This window comes from Amaranthus tricolor, chromosome 13 (assembly GCF_026212465.1).
Source record: "Amaranthus tricolor cultivar Red isolate AtriRed21 chromosome 13, ASM2621246v1, whole genome shotgun sequence".
Lineage (NCBI taxonomy): Eukaryota > Viridiplantae > Streptophyta > Magnoliopsida > Caryophyllales > Amaranthaceae > Amaranthus > Amaranthus tricolor.
In genome coordinates, this window is record NC_080059.1 from 3,180,436 (window position 1) to 3,206,831 (window position 26,396).

The window sequence follows — 26,396 nt, forward strand, 5'->3', positions numbered from 1 at the left end:
TTTAGTCCAAGGCCTAACTATAAAGGGTTTCTTATCAAAAAGGATACCATTAGATTCACAAGCCTTTGCTAGTCCCTCTTGTGGTTTCAGTCTGATTAAGAAGACCCCTTTAGCCACTGTGCCAATTTTATCAATACATTTTGAATCCCAAATACGATTGACAAAACCCTCTATAACATGTAAGGGAGGGTTTGCCCCTAAGACATAACATACCACAAACGTTTTCCGAAAACGGATTTCATCCACAACAACTTCATAAGATATTTTAATAGGTGCAGGAGATGGAGTAGAGATACCTGAGCGTACTGGAGAGTGTTGGGTATTCAATGGAACAGTAACACCGGGTCTTGAGTCTTCGTTGCTGAGGAAGAAGGTCTGCCATTGACAACCGCAGCCCAACTCGAATAAAGCGTGCAAGATTGAAGAGCAGCAAGGGAAGACCTAAGACTCAAAGTCTCATTCTCAAGAATGGTGGTCTTTAGGTTTTGTGGAATATCGCAAGACCGAGATTGAGAAAGCTTTTGGGGCGCAGACGCAGAAGATGATACGGACCCTTTAGAAGAAGAAGAAGATATTTGTTTCTGTACAGCTTGTTTCTGAGGTCGTCCTCTGCCTCTTGCCATGGCTGGAGCAAGGATGCACCGAGAGAGAACTTTAGAGAAGGAAATAAGAAAGAGAACAGAAAATGAGTCTTATTATTATTATTATTATTATTATTATTATTATTATTATTATTATATATTATTATTATTATTATTATTATTATTATTATTATTATTATTATTACAACCTAATCAATCACTTAACTTGCTTTTAATAGAGGCTACAAAACAAAATGTTAATAGAAATAAGGTACTTAGTTGTCCCGACAGTGATTGTGCAAGTGGTAATATAGAAAGTTTAGAGGCAAATAAACCAAGTATAGAAATAGAATAAGAACTTATCATTAAATGGTTTTCATTTTAGGCAGAGTTTGAAAGTCTATTGTATGCAATTTTATTTTTGTAAATTATAAGATCGATGAAAAATTAATTTTTTACTAACCCTTGATAGCAAATATCACATGCGATTTCATTACGTTAAGCTTGTGGTATAAGATTTAGGTTTGCGTGTTCAATAACTTTACTCAATTTTTTGTTCCTCCAGGAATTTCTCTTTTCGAGAGTCTTTCTCGAGCCATGAGACTCTTTAACCGCAAGCTCCTTTATAAGTACAAATTATTATTTTTCTAGACTCTGTTAATAATTCTTACAAGTGAAATACAGTGACTAGATATTCCGCAAATAAGAGTAAGAAGAAAATGTTGTAATATGATCAACGTGGGGATGGAAAAGCCCCCTCACGAGGCTCCCGACCCTTAAAACGCCACGACATCATTTTTCGTTACCCATATCGACGTGGCCCAATCCACTCCCCGAGTTCCTAATATGGGCCCCAAATTTAGTTTCCACTTTTCATTAATATACTTTAAAATATATATTCTTTATTTATTTATGTATACTTCTTTTATATATAGTGCGACACTTTTTGGTACATCAAAAACTTTGTTACTCTTTTTTTTTTCTCTATACATAAACATCACTCTCCCATGCAATATTATCACTACTACACTCCCACAAGTACTCTCCTTTGTCTTTATACCTTGTTTTAGATCTATAACCAACCTTGCTTTCCAATAATCTTCATTTTTCTCATTTATTTGGCTTTCTCCGTTTTCGCTTTTGAAAGCTCGAAAAAAAATATTAAAAGAGAAAATGGGACGCGCACCATGTTGTGAGAAGGTAGGATTGAAGAGAGGAAGGTGGACTGATGAGGAAGATCAAAAATTAATCAAGTACATTCTAGAAAATGGTGAAGGGTCTTGGAGATCATTGCCCAAAAATGCAGGTTATTTAAATTTAAATTGTAGGACTTTCTTTATTTATTAAGAGTATCATATTTTACACTTTTTATTTTACCTTTTAAACAATTCTTTTTTATTCGAAACTAAACTAGAGAATACATACAATTAAGAAAAATAGAAATCCCTTAACAACCATGCTAACCCAAAATTACCCTTTTAAACATCTTTTTCAAATGAAGCATCAACAAAAAAAAACATGTTACACTTCATGTCTTCAAAGGATCAATTGTGGTGGATTTTTTATTTCCAAATTCTAACACATTTAATTTGTCTATTGATCTATCCAAGAAATTTATGTATGTGAAACCCATAAATTTCTAGAATTTTTGTTTTGCTTTTTGACAAGTTTTGATTAAAATATTTCTTATTCATTTAAGTGTATATGCTGGCCTACTGGCTACAAGTTACAGCCTAGTAGAAGATGATAATAAAGAGCATTAATCTCCAATCCTCCATTAATATGAAGTATATTCACATTATCAACCATAAATAATTTATTTGTCTACATTGTTTTACTTATCTGTCTCTTTAAATTTGCATTTAATTATAATTTAAATATATAAGAGTTTTTAAAATCATATGGTACAAATTTAAATGCTAGTTTGCCTATTTTTAAAATTCTAATATTTAAAAAAAACTGATAATTTATTATTGAAAATAAATTTATAGGTTTATTGAGGTGTGGAAAGAGTTGCAGATTAAGATGGATAAACTACTTGAGATCGGACTTAAAGAGAGGAAACATTACATCCGAAGAAGAAGAAATCATCATTAAGCTCCATACTACATTGGGAAATAGGTCGGCACATAAAATTCTTTACATTTTTTTATATAGTATTTATTCGTTTTAGTCAGGTCGCTAAAATATAACAAAAATCATATTAAAGATGAAAATATACAATAATCTACAACTTTACGATCTAAAAAACCGTTTTCATTATGGTTAGTGATAGAATATAAAACATATTAAAATTAGTTGTATATTCTATTAGACTAAACAATTTTATTTTCTATAAAGGTGACATTATTTTTGTGTGTGATCTCATGTAACCCTTAATAAAGAGATTAATGAATACAATTTAAACTCTCACAATAATTATTATTTTTCGTTTGCTTATGATGTAATAAATATAGTTGGTTGATATTTCATTTAAAGCCTTCAGTCATTTTGGAAAAAATAAATGCTTAGTGACCCTAAAGAGGAGTGGCTTGCTTGTTTGCACGTAAAGATATAGTCAAAGTAATACAATGTATTGTCATCTTTACTAATAATTAATAAGAGTATATAAAGTTTTTCTTAATTATGAACATGAAAAATAGGTCCATATGATGTATCAAGGTGTACAAATTATTTTTGTTGATGTATGCATTGTCTATATCATAATAATAAATTTATAGTAAGTATGATCGTATATATGTATGAAGTATAATATCACTACTCATAGGTAAGTAATTTGTTATACATACACATACATAAATTGTTGAAAATTTGATGTAAAAAAATAATCTATTTAATTTTTATTTTTTGATTTGTGAGATATATGGATACATGTATGCATTTTTCTTTTTTCTATAAGAGATGGAATATTGTGTTATAAGAGATGAACTAAAAGATATTTGTTTACACATTTTATTATGGAAAATTAGGTTTTGAAGAGTAAAAAATATTTTTTCAAAAAAAATTACTCCTAGGTTTTTACTATACAAACAACTCAACCATTTTTGATGATGTTAGATTTAAGATCACACATTTATATTTTGATTCACCTTTTATGATTATGCAATAATTGTACATGAAAAAATACCTTAATTAGTTAAGTTTAAATAATCAATGTTTTCCTTCTATATATATGGAAGTATCTTTAAATGAACTTTTTCAACTTTTATGACATCTTTTCCAAGTCCCATTAATGTAGTCTCTTTTTGTTTAGAAAGACAAATATCTATAAACAATATTAAATTATATTTTTTTAAATCCTTCTTTAATATTTCAATTCACCAACTTTTTTTCATTCGTTTTATTTATATTATGATATTTTCACTTCTAATTTCTTATATTTGAATGTAAAATCTATTAAATTAAATATTGTTTGATGAAATCCATTCAATATCTCAAAAAATACATTAGTTAATTAAGCATTTCAAACTTTTTATGCATACCTACGATTCACATGATATAAAAGACGTATTAAATACAATTATGATATATATACCTCTTGTGAATATATATATATATATATATATATATATATATATATATATATATATATATATATATATATATATATATATTTGACCAGTTTGAATAGTTAAAAATAGTAACTATTTTTGTTGACTTAAGCTAACTATATATTATATAAAGATATATATGCAAGCTGTTTTTTGAGATGTGTGATAAAATTAGATAATGACTGTTGACTGATTATTATAGTAAAAGTAGGTCAATAAGCCAAAAGTCATTGCAAAAAATTAACAAAGTTAGTCTTTTTATTTTAACTTAAATACCATTTTGTTAGCTAGCTGGTTTAAAAGCCATTTCCTTTACTTTTTGACAAATGAATAAGCTAAAAGTTAAAAGTCAATTTAAAAATCATTTACCCAAATAATAATTAATTAGTAGAGATTAGTGCAAATCAATAGGTTTATTCGAATAAATACAAATGAAGTGTCGCTTCGAAAAAAGAGCTGTATCTAGGGATTTCTCTTATTAATTTCAGTGGTCCGTGGAAAAGTCGAGGTTCTAGACTTCTAGCTAATCAAAGAAAGAATCATAATAGTAGCGTAAGGTAGTGTGGTTGAGCATTTACATCAACCAGTATATTATCGCCTCATCATTGGAATATACTATTATCATTATGTACAATACCATCATATTCAGTAAATTCTGCTTATTATTAGAATATATATATATATATATATATATATATATATATATATATATATATATATATTTATCAAATAATAACCAAAAGAGATTTTTTTCTTACCGAAAATCAAAATTTACTAATATACTTCATATAATATGTATACCATATTATGAAATTACAATTATTAGCGTAAACTTTTGATACTTAGATTATGAATTCAAATTTTATCATATGACTTTATTAAAACAATAAACTAACCTCTTGATTGACATTTTTTTTATTTAGTTTGTAAATTTATAATGGTAATCAGATTAAACTATTATTTTTACAATCGAAATAAACACACCTATTTTTTTCTAACTAAAATCTTTTAGCAAGCATAATTTTCTTGTCTATTTTAATTTAACATTTCTCAAACCCTACACAATTATAATTACTATAAATGAGATCTACACAATAAAAATGGGAGTAAAATAAAATTTAAATATGTTACCTATTTTGTGTCCAAGTTGGTCATCTTTAAGTTTATTTGTCTTTTAATTTGATGTTTTTTTGTGTGAATATGTTTTGTCTTTATGTTGATAATGACTTGTAATGGCCAATGTGGTCGCTCCTCTCACCTGCCTTAGAGAAATTAAGGAGAAATAATAATAAACGGTTAAACATGATAATACGTACACTTTTATTTAATTGCAAAATAAATAAAAAGTACATTATAACATGGAACATGAGGGAATAATTATTTATTTAAATCAGATTGCTAATTTTACAGAAAAAGTTTTCATGTGTGATTTTTAATCAAATGATTTAGATCGAGCTATAACCTAGGCAGACTTGAGCTAAAATTTTTGTGTGCGTAAAAATAGACTAAGAACAATGCTAGTTCTAAACAGGGCTATCTGATTCATTTTTTTAACCACGGAGCAAAAGATAAAAAAACACCTAAAAATTTAAGGCGTAATAAATAATACTCCCTTCAATTCATCTTAGGAGTCCAATATGACTTTTCACGGATTTTAAGGAGAGTCAAAAGTGGGACCCTAAGAGTAGGAAAGATAGTGGTATTAGGGTTTTTAATGTAAGGGAGGAAATTAGTATGGGTAATGGAGGGTATAATTGAAAATAGGATAAAGCTACTAAGGGCATAAAAGTCAAAAATTCATACCAAAAATATAAATGGGACAATTAAGGTAACTTGACCATAAAAGAAAATGGGACACATAAGCTGAATAGGAGGGGATATAATATTCCTTTTATTTTGTATTGTTATATTTTAACTATTTTATTAAAAAAACACTAATAACTCATAGTACATAGCCAAAAAATGTAAACTATACCTAAATTTAATTTAAGCTAACATCAACCTTGTACACGAAAATTTATTTAATTTAGACTCTAAAAAAATTTAAAATCTGAGCATTAATACTTTTTGTCTCTATTAATCGACGGTCAGGGTTCTAATCAAGTTAAAACATGATGTAGGTGGTCTTTAATAGCTGCTCAACTACCAGGAAGAACAGACAATGAGATAAAGAATTACTGGAATTCTCATTTGAGCAGGAAAATACACACATTTAGGAGGCCAAATGGAGAAGGTAATGAAGAGAAAATCATTATAAATTTGAGCAGTGTAAGCGCACCACCTAAGCGCCGAGGTGGCAGAACTAGTAGAGCTGTAATGCAAAGAAATAGACTCAACAAAGCCATTAACTATAACAATAACACGATCCCAAGTGTGGGTCCCAACCAAGTGGGACCCAGTGTACCCAAGAATAGTACTAATATTAGCAATGGCAATTTAATATTTGATCATGAATCAGAGTTGTTGGGTATTGAAGACATTATGGGCCTTGATGGGCTTATATCCACCACAAATGAAGACAGTGTAAAGGAAAGTGATGCTGGTGTGGGACCCAATGACAGTAAAGGGCTTATGAAAATGGGCTCAATTGCAGAGGATCCAATTCATCAAAATACCACATGTTCAGGATCAAGTGGTGGAGGATCATCAACTACAACATCATCATCAAACTTTGAACATAATTTTGATTGGGATTTGGATATAGGAACTGTTGATGTTATTGGATCAGAGTTTAAACTGTTGGATGAGAAGGACCAGATTATTTCTTGGTTATGCGAGAATGATGATTTTTTAGAACAACCTTTTTTTACTGATAATCTTTCAGCTGATTTGGATGCTGAAAAAGAACAAGCTATGGTTGCTTGGTTACTCTCATGATTTCCACACTTCTTCATCATCATTATTATACCCATTGGATTTTACCCATAAAAAACCATGATCTGGATCTGAAGAAGGAAGAAAGGCGGTAATCTATACCCATAAAGAAGAATTCAGTCAAAAAGTACCTCAACTCGAAAAAGAACCTTAGAAAGAGAGGTTCCTACAACGAGATAGTTCTAATTTGTTTGTTAGTTCTCCTACGTTTGTTTGTAACTTTTTGGATAGGTCAGTAAGATCTTTTCTTATTAGAAAACTATTTTGAATTGTGTAAGAAAGTATTTGAAAATTATCAGTAATTATTATTAGGAGTGTTTATAATCGAGTATTTAATATAGTGGTTCATAATTGAAATATGTTACCTTAGAATACTCGGTATTTATTGGTTGAGTTATCAATTATAAAAGTATATTTTTTGGGTGTTCTATTAGTAGCGGTAGTAGTTGGTGTTTATATGTCAAAGTTTTCTTTATGTGTCACAAGTCAATACTACTACCCCTTTGGTTGTTTAGACCTTAATTAGAATAAGTACCATTGAAATAAATGATTCTTGCGGTGAAAGAAACATTTTGTCCATTTCTTTGGCTGAAATTTCTATAACATTTAGTATAATAAAAACATTATATAAATAATTATATATTTTACATATTTTAACAAAAATTATACATCACACTTTAGAAGTTAATATTAATGTGCTCGATATTATAATTTTAAAGAGATGGAAAATTAGAAATAATACTCGTATCAAGGAAAACTTATATACTCCCTTTTATTCACTTTTGGGCATTATTCATCTTTTACTCTTAATTCGTATTTTATTATTAATCTATAAGTTAAAATATAGTCAATTGGAATCTTGTTTGATTAGTCTTAATGCAAGGATTATTCATATAAACTTTCCCCAAATAGAGATATTAATGATTGAATAGGTGCATTGAATTGAGTGTGTAAAGCAAATAAGACAATTATAGTGAATAGGTGTGAGTATAATTGATTGGCCTGTTGCAATTGAACGCTTCTTTTCTTTTGAAAGTGAAATAATTTTACATATTTTGATTTTATATCATATAACTTAAAAATCTCTTATAAATTTAACTTAAATAGTATAAATTTCAATAAATAGAAAGAGTATTAAAAAAAAAACAACTTCATATAAGCAGAAGACATGGCAAGAAATAAAGCACCAATTTATCCGATGTTAATAAGGGTTAAAATTGATATTCTATGTAAGTGGGTTAGATCTAAAAGATAATAAAAGGATCAATTACTACACACCAATTTGTTGTCATTACTTGTAATCCTCGAAATAAATGGGTGGGACTAGGATATGTTGTAAAATGGTAAATGATTTTTGGATTGATTTTTTATTAGGTTAAAAAATCAAAAAAAAATATTGATAAATAATTTTTTAGTCAGTTAAAAAATTTGATTTTTAAGCCAAAATAAGAAAGCTAACTTAGTTTGCTTTTTCGTTGGCTTTTGACTTGTTAATCTACTTTTTCTCTAATAAATAGTCAATAGTCAATGCATAATTTAATAAAACATCACCTAAGCAGTTGACTTATCAAGTTATTTTAAAGGCCAACATAAAAACAATCAATCAAACAAATCAATTAAAAAAAATCAATGAACAACAACCAACAACCAAGAATCAATAGTCATTTGCTAAACAGCTCATAAATATAACCATGTGTCAGATGACAAGGTCTTAATAGTAAGCTTGAATGACAAACTAGTCACGTCTCACCTATAACCAACTTGTCAAGAGGTACATGCTTATCAGTTACCTAAATAAAAATGGAAGTTCAACAATTTATTAAGGTAGGGATATGTTATAATTTCTTTGATTAGGATTAAACCTAGTACATCGTTATTTTATAATATTATGACCTACAAAAAAGTAGTATCATTACTCCTTAAACTATTTGTAGGGGTGGTTTCCGTAAATGATTTGTCGTATAAAGGCGGATAAGTGAAACTAGAACTAGAGATAAGGGTGATTAAAACTTTCCATAGTAACATTATAAAAAACTTTTTAGGAGAAGGGGGTCAAAATTTTCTAAGAGCTTCGAGTTTTTAGTAATTCTCTTAATCTATTATTAGTTACTTAGAACGATGTTATTATGTGATAATGAAAAATTTGAAGAAAAATACACATATTTCACATAAATTTACCTAATTTTTAAATTTGTCATCCTTTTTATTATATCGCCACTCTTTTTTTAATAAATTACTAAAATACTCTTAAATTTATTTTTAATTATAAAATCAATCATTATTGTTACTAAACTAAATTTATTAATAATAATTAAATTAAAATAAAAAATATTAATTTTAAAAAGAAAATAATTTTTTGAAATCGGAAAAATAAACCTAATCACATGTTTTGTGTTGAAATTTGATAAATAATCATTCTTTTAGCCGAAACTTTTGATAGGAAAATCACATTAATGCAATATTTGCGGCATTAGAACCTAGACTTCAAGAAATTTTCAATGATATATTCTATGCCCAACTCCGATAACCGAGCGAGAAGTGACGATTGTTTAAAGTTTGTTTGTGCTGAAATTTGATACATGTTCAATCTTTTGGCAATAACGTTTTATAGATAAATCGTATTAATGTAAGGTTTGCGGCATTAGAAACTAGACTTCAAGAGCTTTCCAAATACATATTATATGCCCAATTCTAACAATCGAGTGAGAAATAACGACCGTTTAAAGTTTGCAGTGATTTCGAACATTCAGCCGCGCGCAACTGGACCACGGTATGGTCGCATAAACGTGCGACCTGACCGCGGTGGAGTCGCATAAAACGCGCAAACATATCGCGGTCCGGTCGCACGTTTTACGCGACCATACCGTGGTCCGGTTGCATGCGACTGAATGTTAGAATTCACTGCAAAATTTTAAACAGTCCATATTTCTCGCTCGATTGTCAAAATTGGGATATAATATGTCGTTGGAAATCTCTTGAAGTCTACTTTCTAATGCCGCAAACCTTGCATTAATACGATTTTTCTATAAAAAGTTATGCCCAAAAGATTTAACATGTATCAAATTTCAGCTCAAACAAACTTTAAACGATCGTCATTTCTCGCTCGGTTATCGGAATTGGGCATATAATATATCATTGGAAAGATCTTGAAGTTGAGGTTCTACTGCCGCAAATGTTGCAATTATATGATTTTTCTATTTAAAGTTATAGTCAAAAGAGTGAACATATATCAAATTTTAACACAATCATATTGATTCCGCAATCATATTGATGCTCATTTTAGTTGGTCATTGTAATTCGATTTTTAGTTTTAACTTGTTTTAGTTCAATGAGCATTCGGAGAGAGTTTTTAGAGAGATGGTAGAGATTGAAGTTTTAAAAAGTAATCAAAAATAATTTTAAAAATTCAATATATAAAGGGTAGCGATAAAATAAAAAGAGTGGCAAAGTTTAATAATGCCCAAAATTATCCTTAAAATTCATTTTCTTGATCACTAACATTTATGATCGTGCGTGTACAATACGGAAATACAGGAGCTAAGTGTTTTTTCCTATAAAGATGAAAAACAAATCTCCATGCTAAGGGCCCATTCATTATCTAATTTTTAAAAAATCAATTTTTTTAAAAAAACCAAAAACTAAACGTAGAAAAAAAAAGTGGTTTTTCACTATTTAGTTCTCCGTTTTTAAAATTATCATATTTCTAATAAATTTGACTAATATAAAATATGTTCTTGTGCTGCAAATTTATCTTAACTTTATGTTCACCAAAACAACATTGTCCAAATAATACTCTAAATTTTTGATAATTTTCAACTACACCCACCTAAACACTTCTGGTAATATTGATATGAAAAGTTATGATTCACCCTCACTTAAAATCTTGACTTTGCATCTGCTCCGCAACCGCATCTTTGTGTATATTGTCAAGGAAATATTCACTTTCATTTTAAATGAGGGGTGGTTGAAATTCGAATTCATGACCTTTTATCACGTTGGCTTCTGATATTATGTCAAGGAACCAACTCAACTAAAACTTAAGCTGATTATTGAAGCTTAGAATACATTGTATACTTTATTATCTATCATCCAACAAGCCGCAAAAACGTAGCTATCTGCCTATCCATAATCCAACCCATAACCAATTGTAGTAATTACAACACATAAATTACAACTTACAAAATACAACCTACTAATCAAGAGCGGAGTCAATACATGAAACCTTCATAAAACAATCATACAAGTAGATGAACTACATTATATTATATTATAGGACCACAAAATCTGTCTCCTGCAAGCAAAGATCGATCAAGATCAAGATGAATGCCAATGCCATATAGCTTGGTTGTAAAAGATGGTCAAGTGTGAGCGCAATTAGTATGGAGGAAATGGAGCTGAGCGGCCACAATCAAGAAAGGCAGCATGTGGCTCGTGAGAAGTCTCAATACATTCTTGGCTACAAAATGGATTATCCCTTTTGCACCCCTAAAAGCTATAGTTATGTACACCAATTGGGTATTCTATTCATTGCGTAATAGTGATAGCTCATCGAACATACCTTTGTACACGTCGTTTGCTTTTATGTTCTTGCCTCTTCATCCAAATTGTGTGGTTGGATTTTATCTCACGTCTGTTATCCGGATTTGACAGCTCATATTTGACACAGATACATTTTTTGAGTCTTTGATTTGACTAAATTGTAAAAAAATTACAGTATTTTTGATCAGAAAAAAAGTGTCTGAGTGTTGAAATCCATATTCATGAAGCAAGATGCGGCCAAAGAATCTTTCGACTCCAAAAATATGCTTAAAAGATAAGTTCATGTACGAAAATGACTAAGTGAAGTGAGATGCGCACCGTGTTATTTTTGAATTGCAACCATTTGTCAACCTCTTGAAACAAATGGTTGAGAATTGAGATCTTGTTGTCTAAAGTAACTCATCTTTGAAATTTTGAGGAATGTTGCATAATCATTTAGATGTGAATGTTGCTAGCTCTTCTCCAAAGTTATCTTTGATATTGAGTCACAAATTGAGTTGGGTTAATTTTATATTAGACTGTCTCGTGGTAAAATATATCTCTATAGAGAGCCTAATTTCAAAGAAAAAAGTATTATAATTTTTTATATCCAATTCCAAAGTGTTGATAGCTAACAAATTTAGGACAATTAAATGAGAATTTGTGAATTGGAAATAGATGTATGAGGAGGTGGTCTTACCTTGAAATGTACCTTATAGGTTAAAAAGCTCTACCGATATAAATTATTAGAATAATAGCTCCTTGTTTGGATGTTATCATTAAGAGATGATCTATCAGAATAGTAGTTGTTTGTTGAAAAAGTTGATTTCATTGTAAGATGGATGTCATATATGGTTTAAACAAGCTAATTAATACCAATAATGAGAATATAACTTTTCATTTCGAGATCATTTTAGTTAAAGACAATCTCTTATGTGAGTAGATATGTTATATAGCAGTAGTTTCTTTTTAGAGTTTAGAATTTCCAATTAAGATGATTTTTTGGTGAGACGATCTCAACAAAGAATTAGTGTATATTCATAAGTTGAGGTTAGGGAACCCGGGGAGTTTGTTGTACGGGCTGGTTAGTTGTTTGTCTAGATGGGCTATGCTTCTAGGATAGGTGGTCCACCAAATTTTTCAGCAACTTGTTGAAAAACCTATTAAAGATTAAAGATATAGAATTATAAATTATAAATTATATATTAAAGGTTGTGTTCATCATCTCGAAAAATCCATAATTTTCTTGCTTTTAGGTTTTCTATACAAAACAGTTTTTTCAATTGTACATCTAAATTTAAACGATATAGAAAATAAAAATTAATAAATTTTGGATCGTGTTGATTTACACCATATTTCATATAATTATGTTTTAATTTATTGATTAACGAAAATAAATAAGTCAATCTGATTTTATAACTCTAAGTATGTTAATGTGACACTTATACCTAGAGATGACAATGATCAGACTTAAATTTAATCATGCATGTTTCGATTTTGCTTTAAATGAAAATCAGACCTTTTCTTCTCATCCACCTCCCATTCGAACACGGATTTCATATCATGTAACTATGCTTGAAATCAGATTCTTGGAGCGAAGTCGGGTTATGACATTTTTTAAAAAAATTATTTTTTATACAATACGTAAATTCATAGCAATAACAACTTTCAAATCTTACGATCAAAACTTTGTTATTGACGGTCAATTCTTTCAAGCATCGATTAATATTTTTTAATTTGATTAATCTAATTTTCTCCCTCTCTTCCACATGAAGAGTGAGGTGGAAAAAACCTGCATAATAAAAAGTGTGTCTCGTTTCATGATGATGTAGTTTTTTCTTTTTAGAGGGTCTCGGCTTCCTGGATTAGATCCCGTTTAGGATTGAATTCAAATCTAATTGTGATCCCTATTTACTCCAAATGGTAAGCATGGTGACATTATGATATTGATTGCCTATTTAATGATAGATTCTGGATATCTTTGCTCTACTGTGTCAGGATGGCTCATGGCTGTGCTTGCCCTATGCCATCCTTTTCTATCCGAGAACTTGCTTGACGTGAGTTTAGGAGGGACTAATATATAAGCTTCTCTTTATTTGACATTTATTGAGTTCTAAAATAAATAGGTAAGAAAAAAATTACCTACAATAATTTAACATTTTTACGATTTTGTACAATAATTTCATAATTTCATCAAGTGATTAATCATAAATAATCTCAAGTTTATGGAATATTTGCCTAAAGCAAACTTGGGTTACCGGATGACCATCTATAACGAGTTTTATTTTAAAAAAAGATAAATTAAAATAAAGTATCAAAAAAATGTAAAAAGACGCTAAAATTCTGTAAGAATTTTTATGTAAATTTAAAATTTTTTCTCTAACTTTATATTAATTTTGAGTTTATTTTTTTGTAAATTACCTACTATAGCAAGTCATTTGATTACCCAAGTTTACTCTAGGCAAATATCCCATAAAATTGGGATCGTTTATGGTTAATTAATAGATGAAATTATTGTAGAAAAATTATGAAAAAAATTAGATTATTCTAGGTAATTTTTTCAATAGGTAAACTAATTATTCTAATACTTTACTCACTTGTTTTATTCGAGTCTTGTGTGATGGAATATATGTTACAAAGCTAGTTTTATTGCATTCCTTACATTAAATTTATGAAGCTCAATCAAATAAATAAGTATTTATCATTACTTTTTTGGCCTTACCTATCAAATAATTAATTAATAAAAAAGTATGCTCAATGTTGAGAGTTTAAAATATGTATACTCTATTGATTTTTTTTTTTTCCGTATGTAATAGTAGTAGTTATGGTTTGAATACATTATTTTATGTTATTATGTTATGTGGATTTCTAATATCACGTTGTAAAAGCTATATTTTCTTTTGAAAATCATAGATGTAGTTTTGACTGTCATTTAACAAGTGAAAATCGGTCTAAAGCACAAGGCCCAATATCGTAGGGGGCACAAAAATTTATTTTATACTTAATTTATTTATTGTTGAAATTACCACAAATATATATATATATATATATATATATATATACTATTTTACACAAAAGTAACCAAGTAATAAAGTGTTAAATATTATTAGTTGTTTTAATAACAAAGATACTAAAGACTTTTGGTACACTATCTTTTTAAAAATATCGCATAGTTGAATGGTAGATTTAATTAATGAAGAAATTTTATTATAAATTAGTATTTTGATTATTTTTTTTTTAAATTGTAAGGATATATAAAATAAAATTGACCTAACATTTTAAAATTCACAACACGGCTTAGATGTAGCCAAATTTTGGTTGCTAATAAATGTTGCTGTTCCATTTGCTTGTTTTTGGCATGCAACTAGTTTGGACATGTTTTGTTCTTTTAAGTTTTTGCTACTCTTTTTCATAGAAGTAGAAAACTTGATTACACTTCAGACTTCATACAATGACTTGATTACCTCTTAACTCATTAAGACGACTTAAATGATCGTGTAATATGATCCTTTGTTATTGGACTCTTTTTTTTTTGTTAGGTACTCGTGTCAAATTGATTACTGTCTTTCTTCCTTCCCCAGACTCTAATCATAGTTTTTCATATGCGAGATAAACTGGGTATGATGGTGATGACATGTCTTTTCTGCTTAGTTATTAAATATGTGGGGGAGTTTTGGGCATTGGACGGGTGCCCAATTATGCAGTCTTTAAAATTAAAGCCCGAAGGACTTTAAATATTAGTTGATGTTAATTTACATTGTTTTATCTTTATTTTAATTATTATTTATAAGTCTAACATCTACAATGAAATGTAAAATAAATAAGCCTTAAAATTTATTATAAGTTTTCTTTTTCGCTCCAAGTATATATATATATATATATAAGAAATAGTAATAAGGTTATACTCATAAGTTTAAAATTTTAATTTAATCAATTCCTAATGCCATGTTTGGGAATAATGATTTCATTTAGAAATTTGGAATTGACTTAAATTTGTTGTTTGGCAAATCAAAAGTTTTCAAATTTGAATTTGGATCAAATTCCACCATTATTTTTGAAGTAGTTAAAGTTGAGAATTTGAGAATGAGTATCAAAACCTTGTCATTCTCAAATTCTTCATTTATGATTTCATAATTGAAATTCATAATTTGATATGAAATAATATACTTATTTCCAAACACTAAATAATACGATTTCAAATGCCCTTATGATGAGATTTCAATGGGGATTATTGTTCCAAGCATTCAAAGCCTCAAAGGTGCATGTAAGTGAACATAAAATTAGTTTATCCGTCACAAAACATTCAATTGAAGCCCCAAACAGCATGGCCCAAAACTGCTGGACAATCAATGAAAATTTGAAAAAAATAAGATTATTTAACAACTTTATTTCAAAAATAAGCTTCGTGAAAATTTTATTCCCAAAATAAGCGTCCGTACATCTAAACTTAGGCTTGGTGTAATGTCACTGTTACTAACAGCGAAATAAAAAAAATTAGTAAAATCTCAAGTCGCTGTTAGTAACAGCGACTTTAAGGTTGACTGGTCAACTCCTTAATCTCGTAGGTTGGAATGAGGAAGTAACTGAAATGACGAAGAAGAAACTTAAAATGCATTAAGTCGCTGTTAGTAACAGCGACTTGAGGCTTTACTAATTTTTTTAATTTTTTAATTTTTTTTAATTCGCTGTTAGTAACGGCGACTTTACACCAAGCCTAAGTTTGAATGTACGGACGCTTATTTTGGGAGTAAAGTTTTCACGAAACTTATTTTTGAAATAAAGTTGTTAACTAATCTTATTTTTTTCAAATTTTCACAATCAATTCCTGTGCTAGCCAAACTACTCGCCTGACTACCCTCAATGCACGACCTACAAGCTCGACCTATAATCTACATCTTCGATCTGTGGCAAGTAGTGACGGACTTCCCACTGAAAATAATATACTCTATTGTAAAATTTGTATAAAATAAAATAATATCATATTAGTATATATATTTCAGTTGTTATGCGCGCTAAAAATTTAAGGGTCTCGCCAGTAGGTAGTAGTAACCAGAAGGTCTAAAAAGAAAACAGACGTTTTTCATTTGGGCCTTATGGACGTGTAGGATTGGTTGTTTTATGAGATTTACTTGTACTTTTATATGCTTATATACAGAGATTTATGAGTCCATGGCTTACTCCTTGATTAGTTGATGATGAGTCCATAATTCTATTGTATAGGAACCTCATGACCATGAATTGCGCAATGTTATGTATCATGCATTGGTCGTCATGGAAACTCATAGACTTGACTCGACTTGATTGATCAGTCTAAACCTAATTTCTTCATTTGCAAACAATTGTATATGACTTATAAATCGTTTTAACTCTACATTTGAGTCATAATACTCGTTGATCTTGCTGTTAACATATAAAATTTGTTTTTCTTTTTTACCATAACTCCCCGAGACCCTCGCATAAATCAAATATAAATTCATGGCCTCCCCATCTAATGTTTTGACTCAGTCTAGAGAAGGTATATTCTCAATTAGCATTTTTTTTACCCTAGGTAATGATTACCCCTTCTTCATAGTTATCCCCATCTAAAATTTTCATACTTATCACCTATCCACTATTCATGACGGGTATAATTTTAGTATGCATGTTTTTCCACTTGAGTACATGTTCAAATTTACCTTCATCCACTATGGCTAACTGATTATACTCATTACTATATACTTTTATCCGTGTTAGATGTGCCTTATGTTATTATCATTCCTAATAAATTTATTTGTATTTCTAATTTTACCTAAAATAAAAACTGTTATTCATCATATTGTTTATTAAAATAAAATTTAAACTTTATATTGTAGAAAATAGTTTATCTATTGCCAAATAAACATAAGGTACTTTTAAATAGATTATTTTTATCCTTTACCAACCCGTTGCCCATGATGAAAATTTTCATATCATTCACTAGCCATCTAAATTATGACTAATCATTTATTCATTCAACTAAACAAATACAATTTAAATTTCATAAAACTATACCGTAAAAATTATACTTGTCTCTCATCCTAACTTTAGAAGTAAAGTTTGTGTAACTTGTTGTATAAGTCATCTTTCGCGTCTCCCCAAAGGCCCATCCTCGTTTCCTTTTGACACGGCAAGCTCTCAAAATTTCCACCTTAATTGAACTTCCACGTGGCACTCACTAATTGGACATAAGCAACAAAAACTGCTTCCTGATTGGTCCAATTTCACAACGAACACGTATGTTTGAATTCCACATCCGTTTGACAGTCTCCTCACAAAAACAAACAAACTAACACACACTCACAAACCAAAATTCCATCGCTCATACAACAACGAACAAATCCGATGTCACATTGATTTTCCTGACAATCGAAAGACAAATCAAGAGATTCAAAATCTTACTAAGCATTAAAAGAATCAGAAATCAACAGATTTAGTAAACCCTAGAAATTCGATTTGTATTGGAGAGATCACGATTCGCGCTCTCTCCCTGATACAACAATGGCGATTCAAAGAACAACAACATTGAATTTGTTGTTTCTATTCTTCGTTTTATCTTACTGTATATTCTCCATTGCAGCGTATGCTCACTTTTCTTTCTCTTTTATTCTGATTAGTGAATGTTTGGATGATTGAAGAGATGATGATTTGTGTTTTTTTTTTTAATGAAATTTAGGAAGAATTACTATGATGTACTGCAAGTTCCAAAAGGAGCTTCAGAAGATCAGATCAAAAGAGCTTATAGGAAACTTGCATTGAAGTATCACCCTGATAAGAATCAAGGCAATGAAGAGGCTAACAAGAAATTTGCTGAAATTAATAATGGTAACCGTTTTATTCTGGCTGATCATACTAATCGAGGATTAAAGTAGATCATATCATATCATATTGTTTAAAAGTAGCATTATAATGTAGTTGCTACTATTTTTTTTTTCAACTAATTCTGAACAATGGCGGCTAAAAAACGTACCATTAATCTCTTTAGGCCTGTTCATTTTCCGTTTAAAGGATGCGTAATTAAACTCGAAAACTCAATGTAATTAGAGGGACGCTGTCGGCCACCTTGTATATAAAGTATAAATACTTTCTTAATTTGTAAAATGTTAAGTAGGAAGGTGTTCACAGTTTGGTTTGGAATTTAATATTTCTGTTTATTTTTTTGCGCAGCTTATGAAGTTTTGACAGACAGTGAGAAGAGGAAAATTTATGATAGGTATGGTGAGGAAGGTCTTAAACAATTTGCCACAAGTGGTGGCCGAGGTGGTGGTGGTGGTGGTTTCCAGGATATATTTAGCCAGTAAGTTGATTCCTGCCCCTTCTGTTTAACGGAGTTGGTATTAATGATGAATGAAGTTACATATTGCAGTGTCCTAAAAGTATCATTACATCATGATGAACTTTTCATTGCTAAAAAATTGATGCAAGTTAAAGGATTTCTAAGTTGGTTTTTATTATGGTTATTGTTATGTTTGATTTCTAGAGGAATGTAGATGGGTTTTCTAAAAATAAAAGGTTATCTCGAGTTGGACAATCTGATATTCAGAAATGGTGCCGTTTAGTGGGATTTTCATGTTTTTGTTATTTGGATTTTGGACATTTTGGGTGGAGTTAGCCGTATAGTTGAGATTGCCAACAAAGAGTTGGTCTTGTATGAACTAAATGCACACTACATAGTTTGCACCAACCTTAAACTTAAGAATGAGTTAGAGAGTGTAATTAAGTGGAATGGATATTTAGGAGTGTTGACTTGTGAATGAAAGATTAAGGAAGGGTGCACACTAAAAATACTGTAGACTAAGTCTATTTTAGACTTGCTTGCTAACAAATGTGAAGAAAAGGAGGAGCAATGTTGATGTTTGGGATTTGCATATTGTATTTTCAGTGTACAACGTAGTGGTCCATGGAAGTGTGAAACGTTATCCCTTTCTTTGCATCTTTTAACGGGAAAGGAAAAGGTGAAGTGATTAAGAGGAGTATAATCTTTTTAGTTTTTACTCTGTATTTTAAAATATTGTTTTCTTGGACCATTTTGTTGGTCTCACAAGCTACAAAATCAGCAGAGGAGTTAATTTTTAAATCATTTGAATGGTGCTACCTTCACCTTATCGTATGAACACATCAATTTCTACAAGGGAAAAAGAGATTGAAGTACTTAGGAGGTTGAAGAAACTTGTGAAGGCTAGTATCCATAGGAACACCTAATTGCTATCTTTGCTTCCTTATATGAATAATAATTGACATACAAATAATAGAAAATAAGAAAAACCATATATCACTGAATTATAGTTTTTCTAAAACATACTTGCATTCCTCTTGTTGATAATGCTCTCCAAGTTATGTTTCAGACTAGTTAGAATGATGTTGTTAACGTTCTCTTCTCCTTTGGAATTGAAGAAATGTGAATAATCTCATGTTTGGTGTATTTTATTTAATGTTAAAATTGTTTTGAGTTGTTCAAAAATATGTTTTCTCTACTCTGTAGACTTCTCTTTTAAGAATAATGTTGTATAGTTATTGCTATTCTAGTTAAAATTCTTTTAGCAAAGTTTTAATCTATTGTTCCATGAATGCTTTTAATCATATTTATTTAGATTTATTCAGTTGTCTTTTAATTTCATGTTCAATAGATAACTTAATACATAGATATGTGACTAACTAATTCTCAAATTTTGTTTCTTTAAGATTTTTTGGAGGAGGAATGGAGGACGAGGAAGAGAAAGTAGTGAAAGGGGATGATGTGATTGTAGATTTAGAAGCCTCATTGGAAGATTTGTACATGGGAGGCACATTGAAGGTAGGGTGATGATCTGTTTTCGAAATATTATAATGTTGTTTAGTATATGTAAAATCTAGATTAGTGCATGCATCGAGAAGAGCATGAGACACTAGTAATGACGCCATTCACAACAAAAATGGAAACTTGGCATATTTTTACAAGAGATGTTGTTTGAACTATGCATATACAAATAAAGATGAGAGAATTTTGGAATATAATTTTCAATGTGTCGTTTAAATTCGTGCAAAACGTTCCTTCTTCTAAGTTGATGTCGCTAGTTAAAATTGATCTAATTAGATGAACATAAATGTGATGTATGTGTTTCCCATCTTTAAGGGTGGATAACCATAATGCGCTTTTGGCACTTCATTGCATTGCTTTTCTTCTTTTGAAAAGTTATTATTCCTTTTTGTTTAGTGTTGATAGGTTGTAGTCTATTGAGTGAGTTGTAGTGTTTTCTTCATTATTTTGTCCCAAATAATGGCAATCTCCCTCATGGAGGCTGATTTTTATTTTATTTTTTGTGTACTACAAGATGCAATCACCACATGTGTTTGTTGTGTGTTTTGTGTAACAACAATAATGTTGAAGCTTCAATCCCTTATTAGGTTGGCTAGATGAACCAAAACAAGTTAATGTGTTAGAATGACGGTAACAAAGATACTCTGTTTGGTTGTTTCTTATACTAACCTACAACCAGAAAATCAATTTCAATGATCATTCACTTACATGCTCCCAATTCGTTTATTCCTTTCAATTATCGTATGTTCATGTAAATCCCAAGTATGCATGTCATTCTTCACCCATAATATTTAGGTTATGTTTGTTTCGATTTTTCCTCTTCAAAGCTCCTCAAAATCTCAATCTTTCACTTTTTGAAGTTTGCATTTTCAGTCTTCTTCTCACAAACAATATGAAGGATTTTCTCTCATTTGTCTTTAATTTTCACGACTTTAGGATCTTTTCTTATGTCTTCTGTTTAAAATCTTTAATATAGTGTATGTCTATTCATCCTTTTGCAACATACAATCTGAAATCAGATATCCCATATTCCTACAGAAAGCCCTATGTTCCATTTATTAGTGCTAATTTAATGTTAATTCGATGGACTTCATCCTTAGTGGTATAAGCTCTAATTTGTTCGCATATTGTAGCTCTTTAGGCCAGCGTCAGAGAAACATCTGCTTTATATTTTGATTGATACCTTCATTCTTGTGGCTACTTGATCTAAGATACTTGAAGCACTCACTTGGAAGGAACACCTTCACATTCAATTTTACAATACATCTACGACGGTGATCTGTGTCAAAATGATGTTTCATATACTTTGTTTTACTCCGACTTAGTTTGAGTTCTTTTAATTTTAATATCTGCATATACATCTCTAGCTCTATGTCACTTAAACTCTTCATTTTTGCTAAAGTACATGTTCAGATCTCGACACTCTGATATGGATAAGACATTTGGTAATTTATGCTACTACTACAACCATATGCCATTATCCAAATTCCTAATGTTTTGGGTAACAAAGGTTTTTTGACCTCCGACTGCAATCGTCACTTGCAACTTACTATAAATTAGAAGTGCAAATGACTCAGTGAGTTCTTTGCTATAATCTATTATAGTTTGAAACCAAAGAACTATAACATCTTTGTAAGAATCAATACACTTAATTTATACTATATAATTGAAAATATATTATGTTTTAGCTTATGTCCATTAATTTCTTACTTTATCTTGTTTGTCACCGCTAGGTTTGGAGGGAAAAAAATGTCATCAAGCCAGCATCAGGACAAAGAAACTGCAACTGTCGTAATGAGGTCTATCATCGCCAAATAGGTCCTGGGATGTACCAGCAGATGACTGAACAGGTATACTGTTTATTAATGCTTTTAAACTATTTCTGTTATGCCATCTTTTGCTAGATTAGTGTTGTGCTTATTTGTATATTTTCCCTTTTTGGCCACTTCCAATCACAGTTGATGACTAGTGATTTATGCATCATGATGCTTGTGAGGTTGTAAATTTGTAATAGCTTCTTGTGTGTTCTTGATCTTTCTTGGTCTTGCTGGCTTGGGGCTGCTTTGGATTACTTGACTCTTTTCGTCCTCGTGATTGGAGATACTTTTAACCACGGGGTGGGTGTGTGGTTGGTTGTTTGGAGGGTGCATAGAGGAGGGAGGTTGGTGGGTGTGGTTCTGCCTGGTCGTCTTGCTCTTACAACGGTTGTGTTCCATCATATTTTTGAACATTAATGAGCTTTATTTCACATTCTGTTGATTGTCTTCTAAGAAATGCTTGCTTCATTCTGTTACTTTGTTACGTTGCAGGTCTGCGATAAGTGTCCAAATGTGAAATTTGAACGTGAAGGTTACTCTTTGACAGTAGATATTGAAAAGGGAATGAAAGATGGACAAGTAAGTTTCTATTCACTTTTGTTATCCAAGAACTCATATCTTTGAACTAGTCATCATTTGCTTCAAGTATTTTTTTTGTTTGAATTCGATGACGGTCGGTGTTGGGTGCCATGCATGTTGTGGATGGTTATTTAAGTGAAACAAGGTTGAGATCCTCTTCCTTCCTCTCTAAAGTCTTCAAATACAACAATGACAACAATGCTAGAGCCTTAATCTCAAAAGTTTAGGGTCTTCCATATCAGATTATCTCTAAAGTCTTTCGTTGGCCATCCACAATTTGATCAAAACATATATGAAGTCTTAAATCTGAAATCCCTTCTAATCATCTAAAGGGTTGTATGTTGAAGGTTTTTGCTTAAATGGTTATTGGTTACTAGTAGAGAGGTTATCTGTAGGGAATAAAGAGGAGTATAAAGCAAAGGAGAACTGTACATTGTATAGGGATTAGGGAATAAAACATATTGCGGCTGTGGTAAAATGTTATGTTGCGCAATTAAGTCTTATCGCCCAGCTTAGAGACGGAGGTTTTTAGCTAAATCTGAGTTATTATCACAGATAAAAGCAAGGGTAGAATGTTAAAGCTCTTGAAGTCTATGCATTTCAAATTAGTTGGAGGGTACTTGTTCACTGTTCATATGAGAATTCGAATATTCTGATTAAAATTGCACAAGATGGACCATTGCATTGTTGCACTGTAAATTTTTGATAAAGTTGGACAAGATGGACCGTTGCACTGTAAATATACATTCTTGCCAGACTTTTATTTACCTTCATTCTTGATGTGTGAAGATCATGAAGGTATTTATATAATATAGTGTCACATTAACGTGGCATCAAAAGCTGAGTGTTGAGGTTGAATTGTTGAAATTTTGGGTCTTGAACTAGCAAATTCTTAACTTGAAACCTGCTTAAATAACTTATAAATGCACCTGAACTGAACCTGCAATTAGCTCAATCCAAACCTCAAATTGCCAAATAAAAATCCTTTTGACAAATTTCATGGAAATATGACCAGATCATATAGATTTCTATTTTTTGAGTCTTATGATTTGAATTTGAGTTATTTTGGGTCATATGACCTGAATTTGAGGTTTCAAGTAAATATAACAGGCACTTCCCTAGTTTCCTTTCATTCTCTCCCTACCCAGATTGGCCAACTCTTATTGACGTGCTGCAATTTTTCAGGAAATAACTTTCTATGAAGATGGGGAGCCCAAAATTGATGGAGAAGCAGGGGATTTAAAGGTAGGAAGTTATGTTGCTTTCTATACTGAAACCAATGTTTATTACTAAATTTTTTTCCTTTTTTAGTTTGTTTCAATTTTGAATCAAATGGTTCCAATGGAACTTTTAGTTGTTATCCATGGAGGAGACCATCGTACATAACAATAACCACTTTTGTTTTGCAGTTTCGCATCCGTACGGCCCCCCATGATGTTTTCGATAGAGAAGGCAATGACTTGCGTACGACTGTTACTATAACTTTGGTAAGTATTACTTGATGTGTATATACTAAATACATATTATTTGTTCTAGTAGGCGTTTTACCGGTTTTTTGTTCAGTTTCCTGGGTGTGCTTTTATGTGATTTTGCTTCACCAATTTTCATTTTCCTCTTATGTGGTCATGCTATGATTTTGAGAGTTCTTTTAATATCTATTATAGTGTGTTACTAATTCCTATACAACAATGCCCGATCCTTAATCCCAAAAGATTGGATCGGCTTTATGAACCCATATATCAGTTCAAAATTGAAATTTTGTTGAGATTTGAACCCTACACCTCTTGCTTACTATTGACCATAACAGAGAAATTCAGCTAAGAGCAGTTACTTTACTATTATTTTTTTCATATTACTTTTACTTTGTATTGAGATCGCTGTCTAACAAGCCAAGAGTATAGTTTTTTCCATTGCTTGTGAACAGATAGAGATGCAACTCCTGAGTTAAGAAGTAACTTTCCAAGGCATCTACCAAAACATCTTGTATTTGACTTTCTTTTTATTATTGTTACTATTTGCTTTCAGGTTCAAGCTCTTGTTGGATTTGAGAAGACTATCAAACACCTTGATGATCATCTGGTCGACATTGGTTCAAAGGTACGAGCATTCCATTACTCGGTTATTACTTCACTGAATCTCCTGTTTTGTATACACTGAAGTACTGAACCTTTTCGAATTTTGGCCTGTTTACACTTCAAACTCTGTCAAAGTATATATTTTCGGAACTTGTGTACTTAATTCATTCTTACTGCACATGTCAATACTCCCTCATTTCTTTGAGTATGCCCCATATTTCCCTTTTATAGTCCCTTTGAGTTTTCTCCATATCCATATTACCGCAAGATCACCAAAGACGGTAAAAGAAAAGGGGGCAAGGGTGCTAATAAAGCAGACAAATGCATTTGGGGCAAATTTAAACGGAAATGTGGGAATAATCTTTGTTCAACTTCATGTTGATCGTCATGCATTCCATAGATTGTTGGACAGTACACCCATACTTTGTTAATTTTTAAAGCATGTGAACTTTTCCAAATGACTTGTGACAAACCAAATGAAGCTCAAGAATGTAGAATTAGAAATACTAATTTGGGTATCACCTAATGATGTTCAGGGCATTACAAAACCCAAGGAAGTGAGGAAGTTTAAAGGAGAAGGTATGCCGCTGCATTTGAGCAATAAGAAGGGTGATCTTTATGTCACCTATGAAGTTTTGTTTCCAAGTTCGTTAACCGAAGAACAGAAGACCAAAATCAGAGAAATTTTTGCTTGAATTATCGGAAAGGTTTTTTCTTTTTCTGTTCAAAGATGTTCCAAAATGTCCGATGTAACTTGATGGTTTAAATTTTTCCTCTTCGATAATTTGGTTAATACTTATTATGTGGTAGCTTAGGTTTTTTGTTTTAGATATTGCAAATTGCAATTCTCCTGTACTTAAAGGGTCATCTACTTGCAACTGCAATGGGTCAGCTAGATATCAACTCAAGTTGCTAAAATACCGTTGGTGAGAAACAATAGGATGGTTGTATCATCAATACATAATTGTATTATTTGATTTCTGGCAGACATTATCAGCCTAAAACCTTGATACTTAGGTTCTAATTATGCAACTAACTTTGTGTTTATTCTTTTTCATATTTATGGCTTTTTATAGCTTATCGGGCTACTTTACTAAGCCCATCCCAAGTCCAAAGCCCTTTGCCCCTCACAAGGAACTTCAATACAGTATGTTTTTAAATTTTTCAATTGTAAATAATAAACATTACAAAAATTTAATTTATGAAAATATGTATTAAAATAAATCAAATAATATCTTATTTAATTATTTTTTCTTATACATAAGGACAAGTTGCAAAATAACCTTAGTTGGTGACTATTAGTACTATGCAAATGCAGCAATTATTATAATTTGGAGGTTGTACAAGATTCAAAACTTTTGCATTGTACCATTTTAATTCTCAAGACACAAACTTTTTCAATAGTGTTTTGGATGATACAAACTAATATAAATCGGAGGTTGTAAAAGGCTAAAAAGATTTATAATATTTTGTTTTAGATTTTAATGAACTATAATATTAAAATTAATTAAATTACATGTATTTCTTGTTTATGTGAAGTTGCAAATAATATTTGCTATTAAAAATCAATCGAAAAAAACCTTTTACTT

General features: G+C 30.5%; 2 protein-coding genes across 2 annotated transcripts; both read left to right on the plus strand.

The window, feature by feature from the left end:
* The first annotated feature begins 1,527 nt into the window (after positions 1 to 1,527).
* Positions 1,528 to 7,431, plus strand: LOC130798351 (transcription factor MYB12-like). The gene is made up of 3 exons (XM_057661290.1): positions 1,528 to 1,887; positions 2,573 to 2,702; positions 6,253 to 7,431. Exons 1-3 carry the CDS (start codon positions 1,755 to 1,757, stop codon positions 7,007 to 7,009), a joined length of 1,020 nt encoding a protein of 339 aa, XP_057517273.1. The 5' UTR covers positions 1,528 to 1,754; the 3' UTR covers positions 7,010 to 7,431.
* Positions 7,432 to 17,642: 10,211 nt separating this feature from the next.
* LOC130798202 (dnaJ protein ERDJ3B) lies at positions 17,643 to 25,922 on the plus strand. Its single transcript, XM_057661091.1, has 10 exons — positions 17,643 to 18,120; positions 18,216 to 18,364; positions 18,707 to 18,836; positions 20,222 to 20,333; positions 22,070 to 22,186; positions 22,646 to 22,732; positions 23,918 to 23,977; positions 24,142 to 24,219; positions 24,758 to 24,829; positions 25,344 to 25,922. Exons 1-10 carry the CDS (start codon positions 18,041 to 18,043, stop codon positions 25,500 to 25,502), a joined length of 1,044 nt encoding a protein of 347 aa, XP_057517074.1. The 5' UTR covers positions 17,643 to 18,040; the 3' UTR covers positions 25,503 to 25,922.
* The last annotated feature ends 474 nt before the right edge of the window (positions 25,923 to 26,396 follow it).

Bases quoted from the DNA above. Each gene is read 5' to 3' on its own strand.
- LOC130798351 (XM_057661290.1), top strand. From the start codon at position 1,755: ATGGGACGCGCACCATGTTGTGAGAAGGTAGGATTGAAGAGAGGAAGG. The intron at 1,888-2,572 runs GTTATTTAAATT...ATAAATTTATAG, and splicing joins ATCATTGCCCAAAAATGCAG to GTTTATTGAGGTGTGGAAAG. The intron at 2,703-6,252 runs GTCGGCACATAA...AACATGATGTAG, and splicing joins CATACTACATTGGGAAATAG to GTGGTCTTTAATAGCTGCTC.
- LOC130798202 (XM_057661091.1), top strand. From the start codon at position 18,041: ATGGCGATTCAAAGAACAACAACATTGAATTTGTTGTTTCTATTCTTC. The intron at 24,220-24,757 runs GTAAGTATTACT...ATTTGCTTTCAG, and splicing joins CGACTGTTACTATAACTTTG to GTTCAAGCTCTTGTTGGATT. The intron at 24,830-25,343 runs GTACGAGCATTC...AATGATGTTCAG, and splicing joins TGGTCGACATTGGTTCAAAG to GGCATTACAAAACCCAAGGA.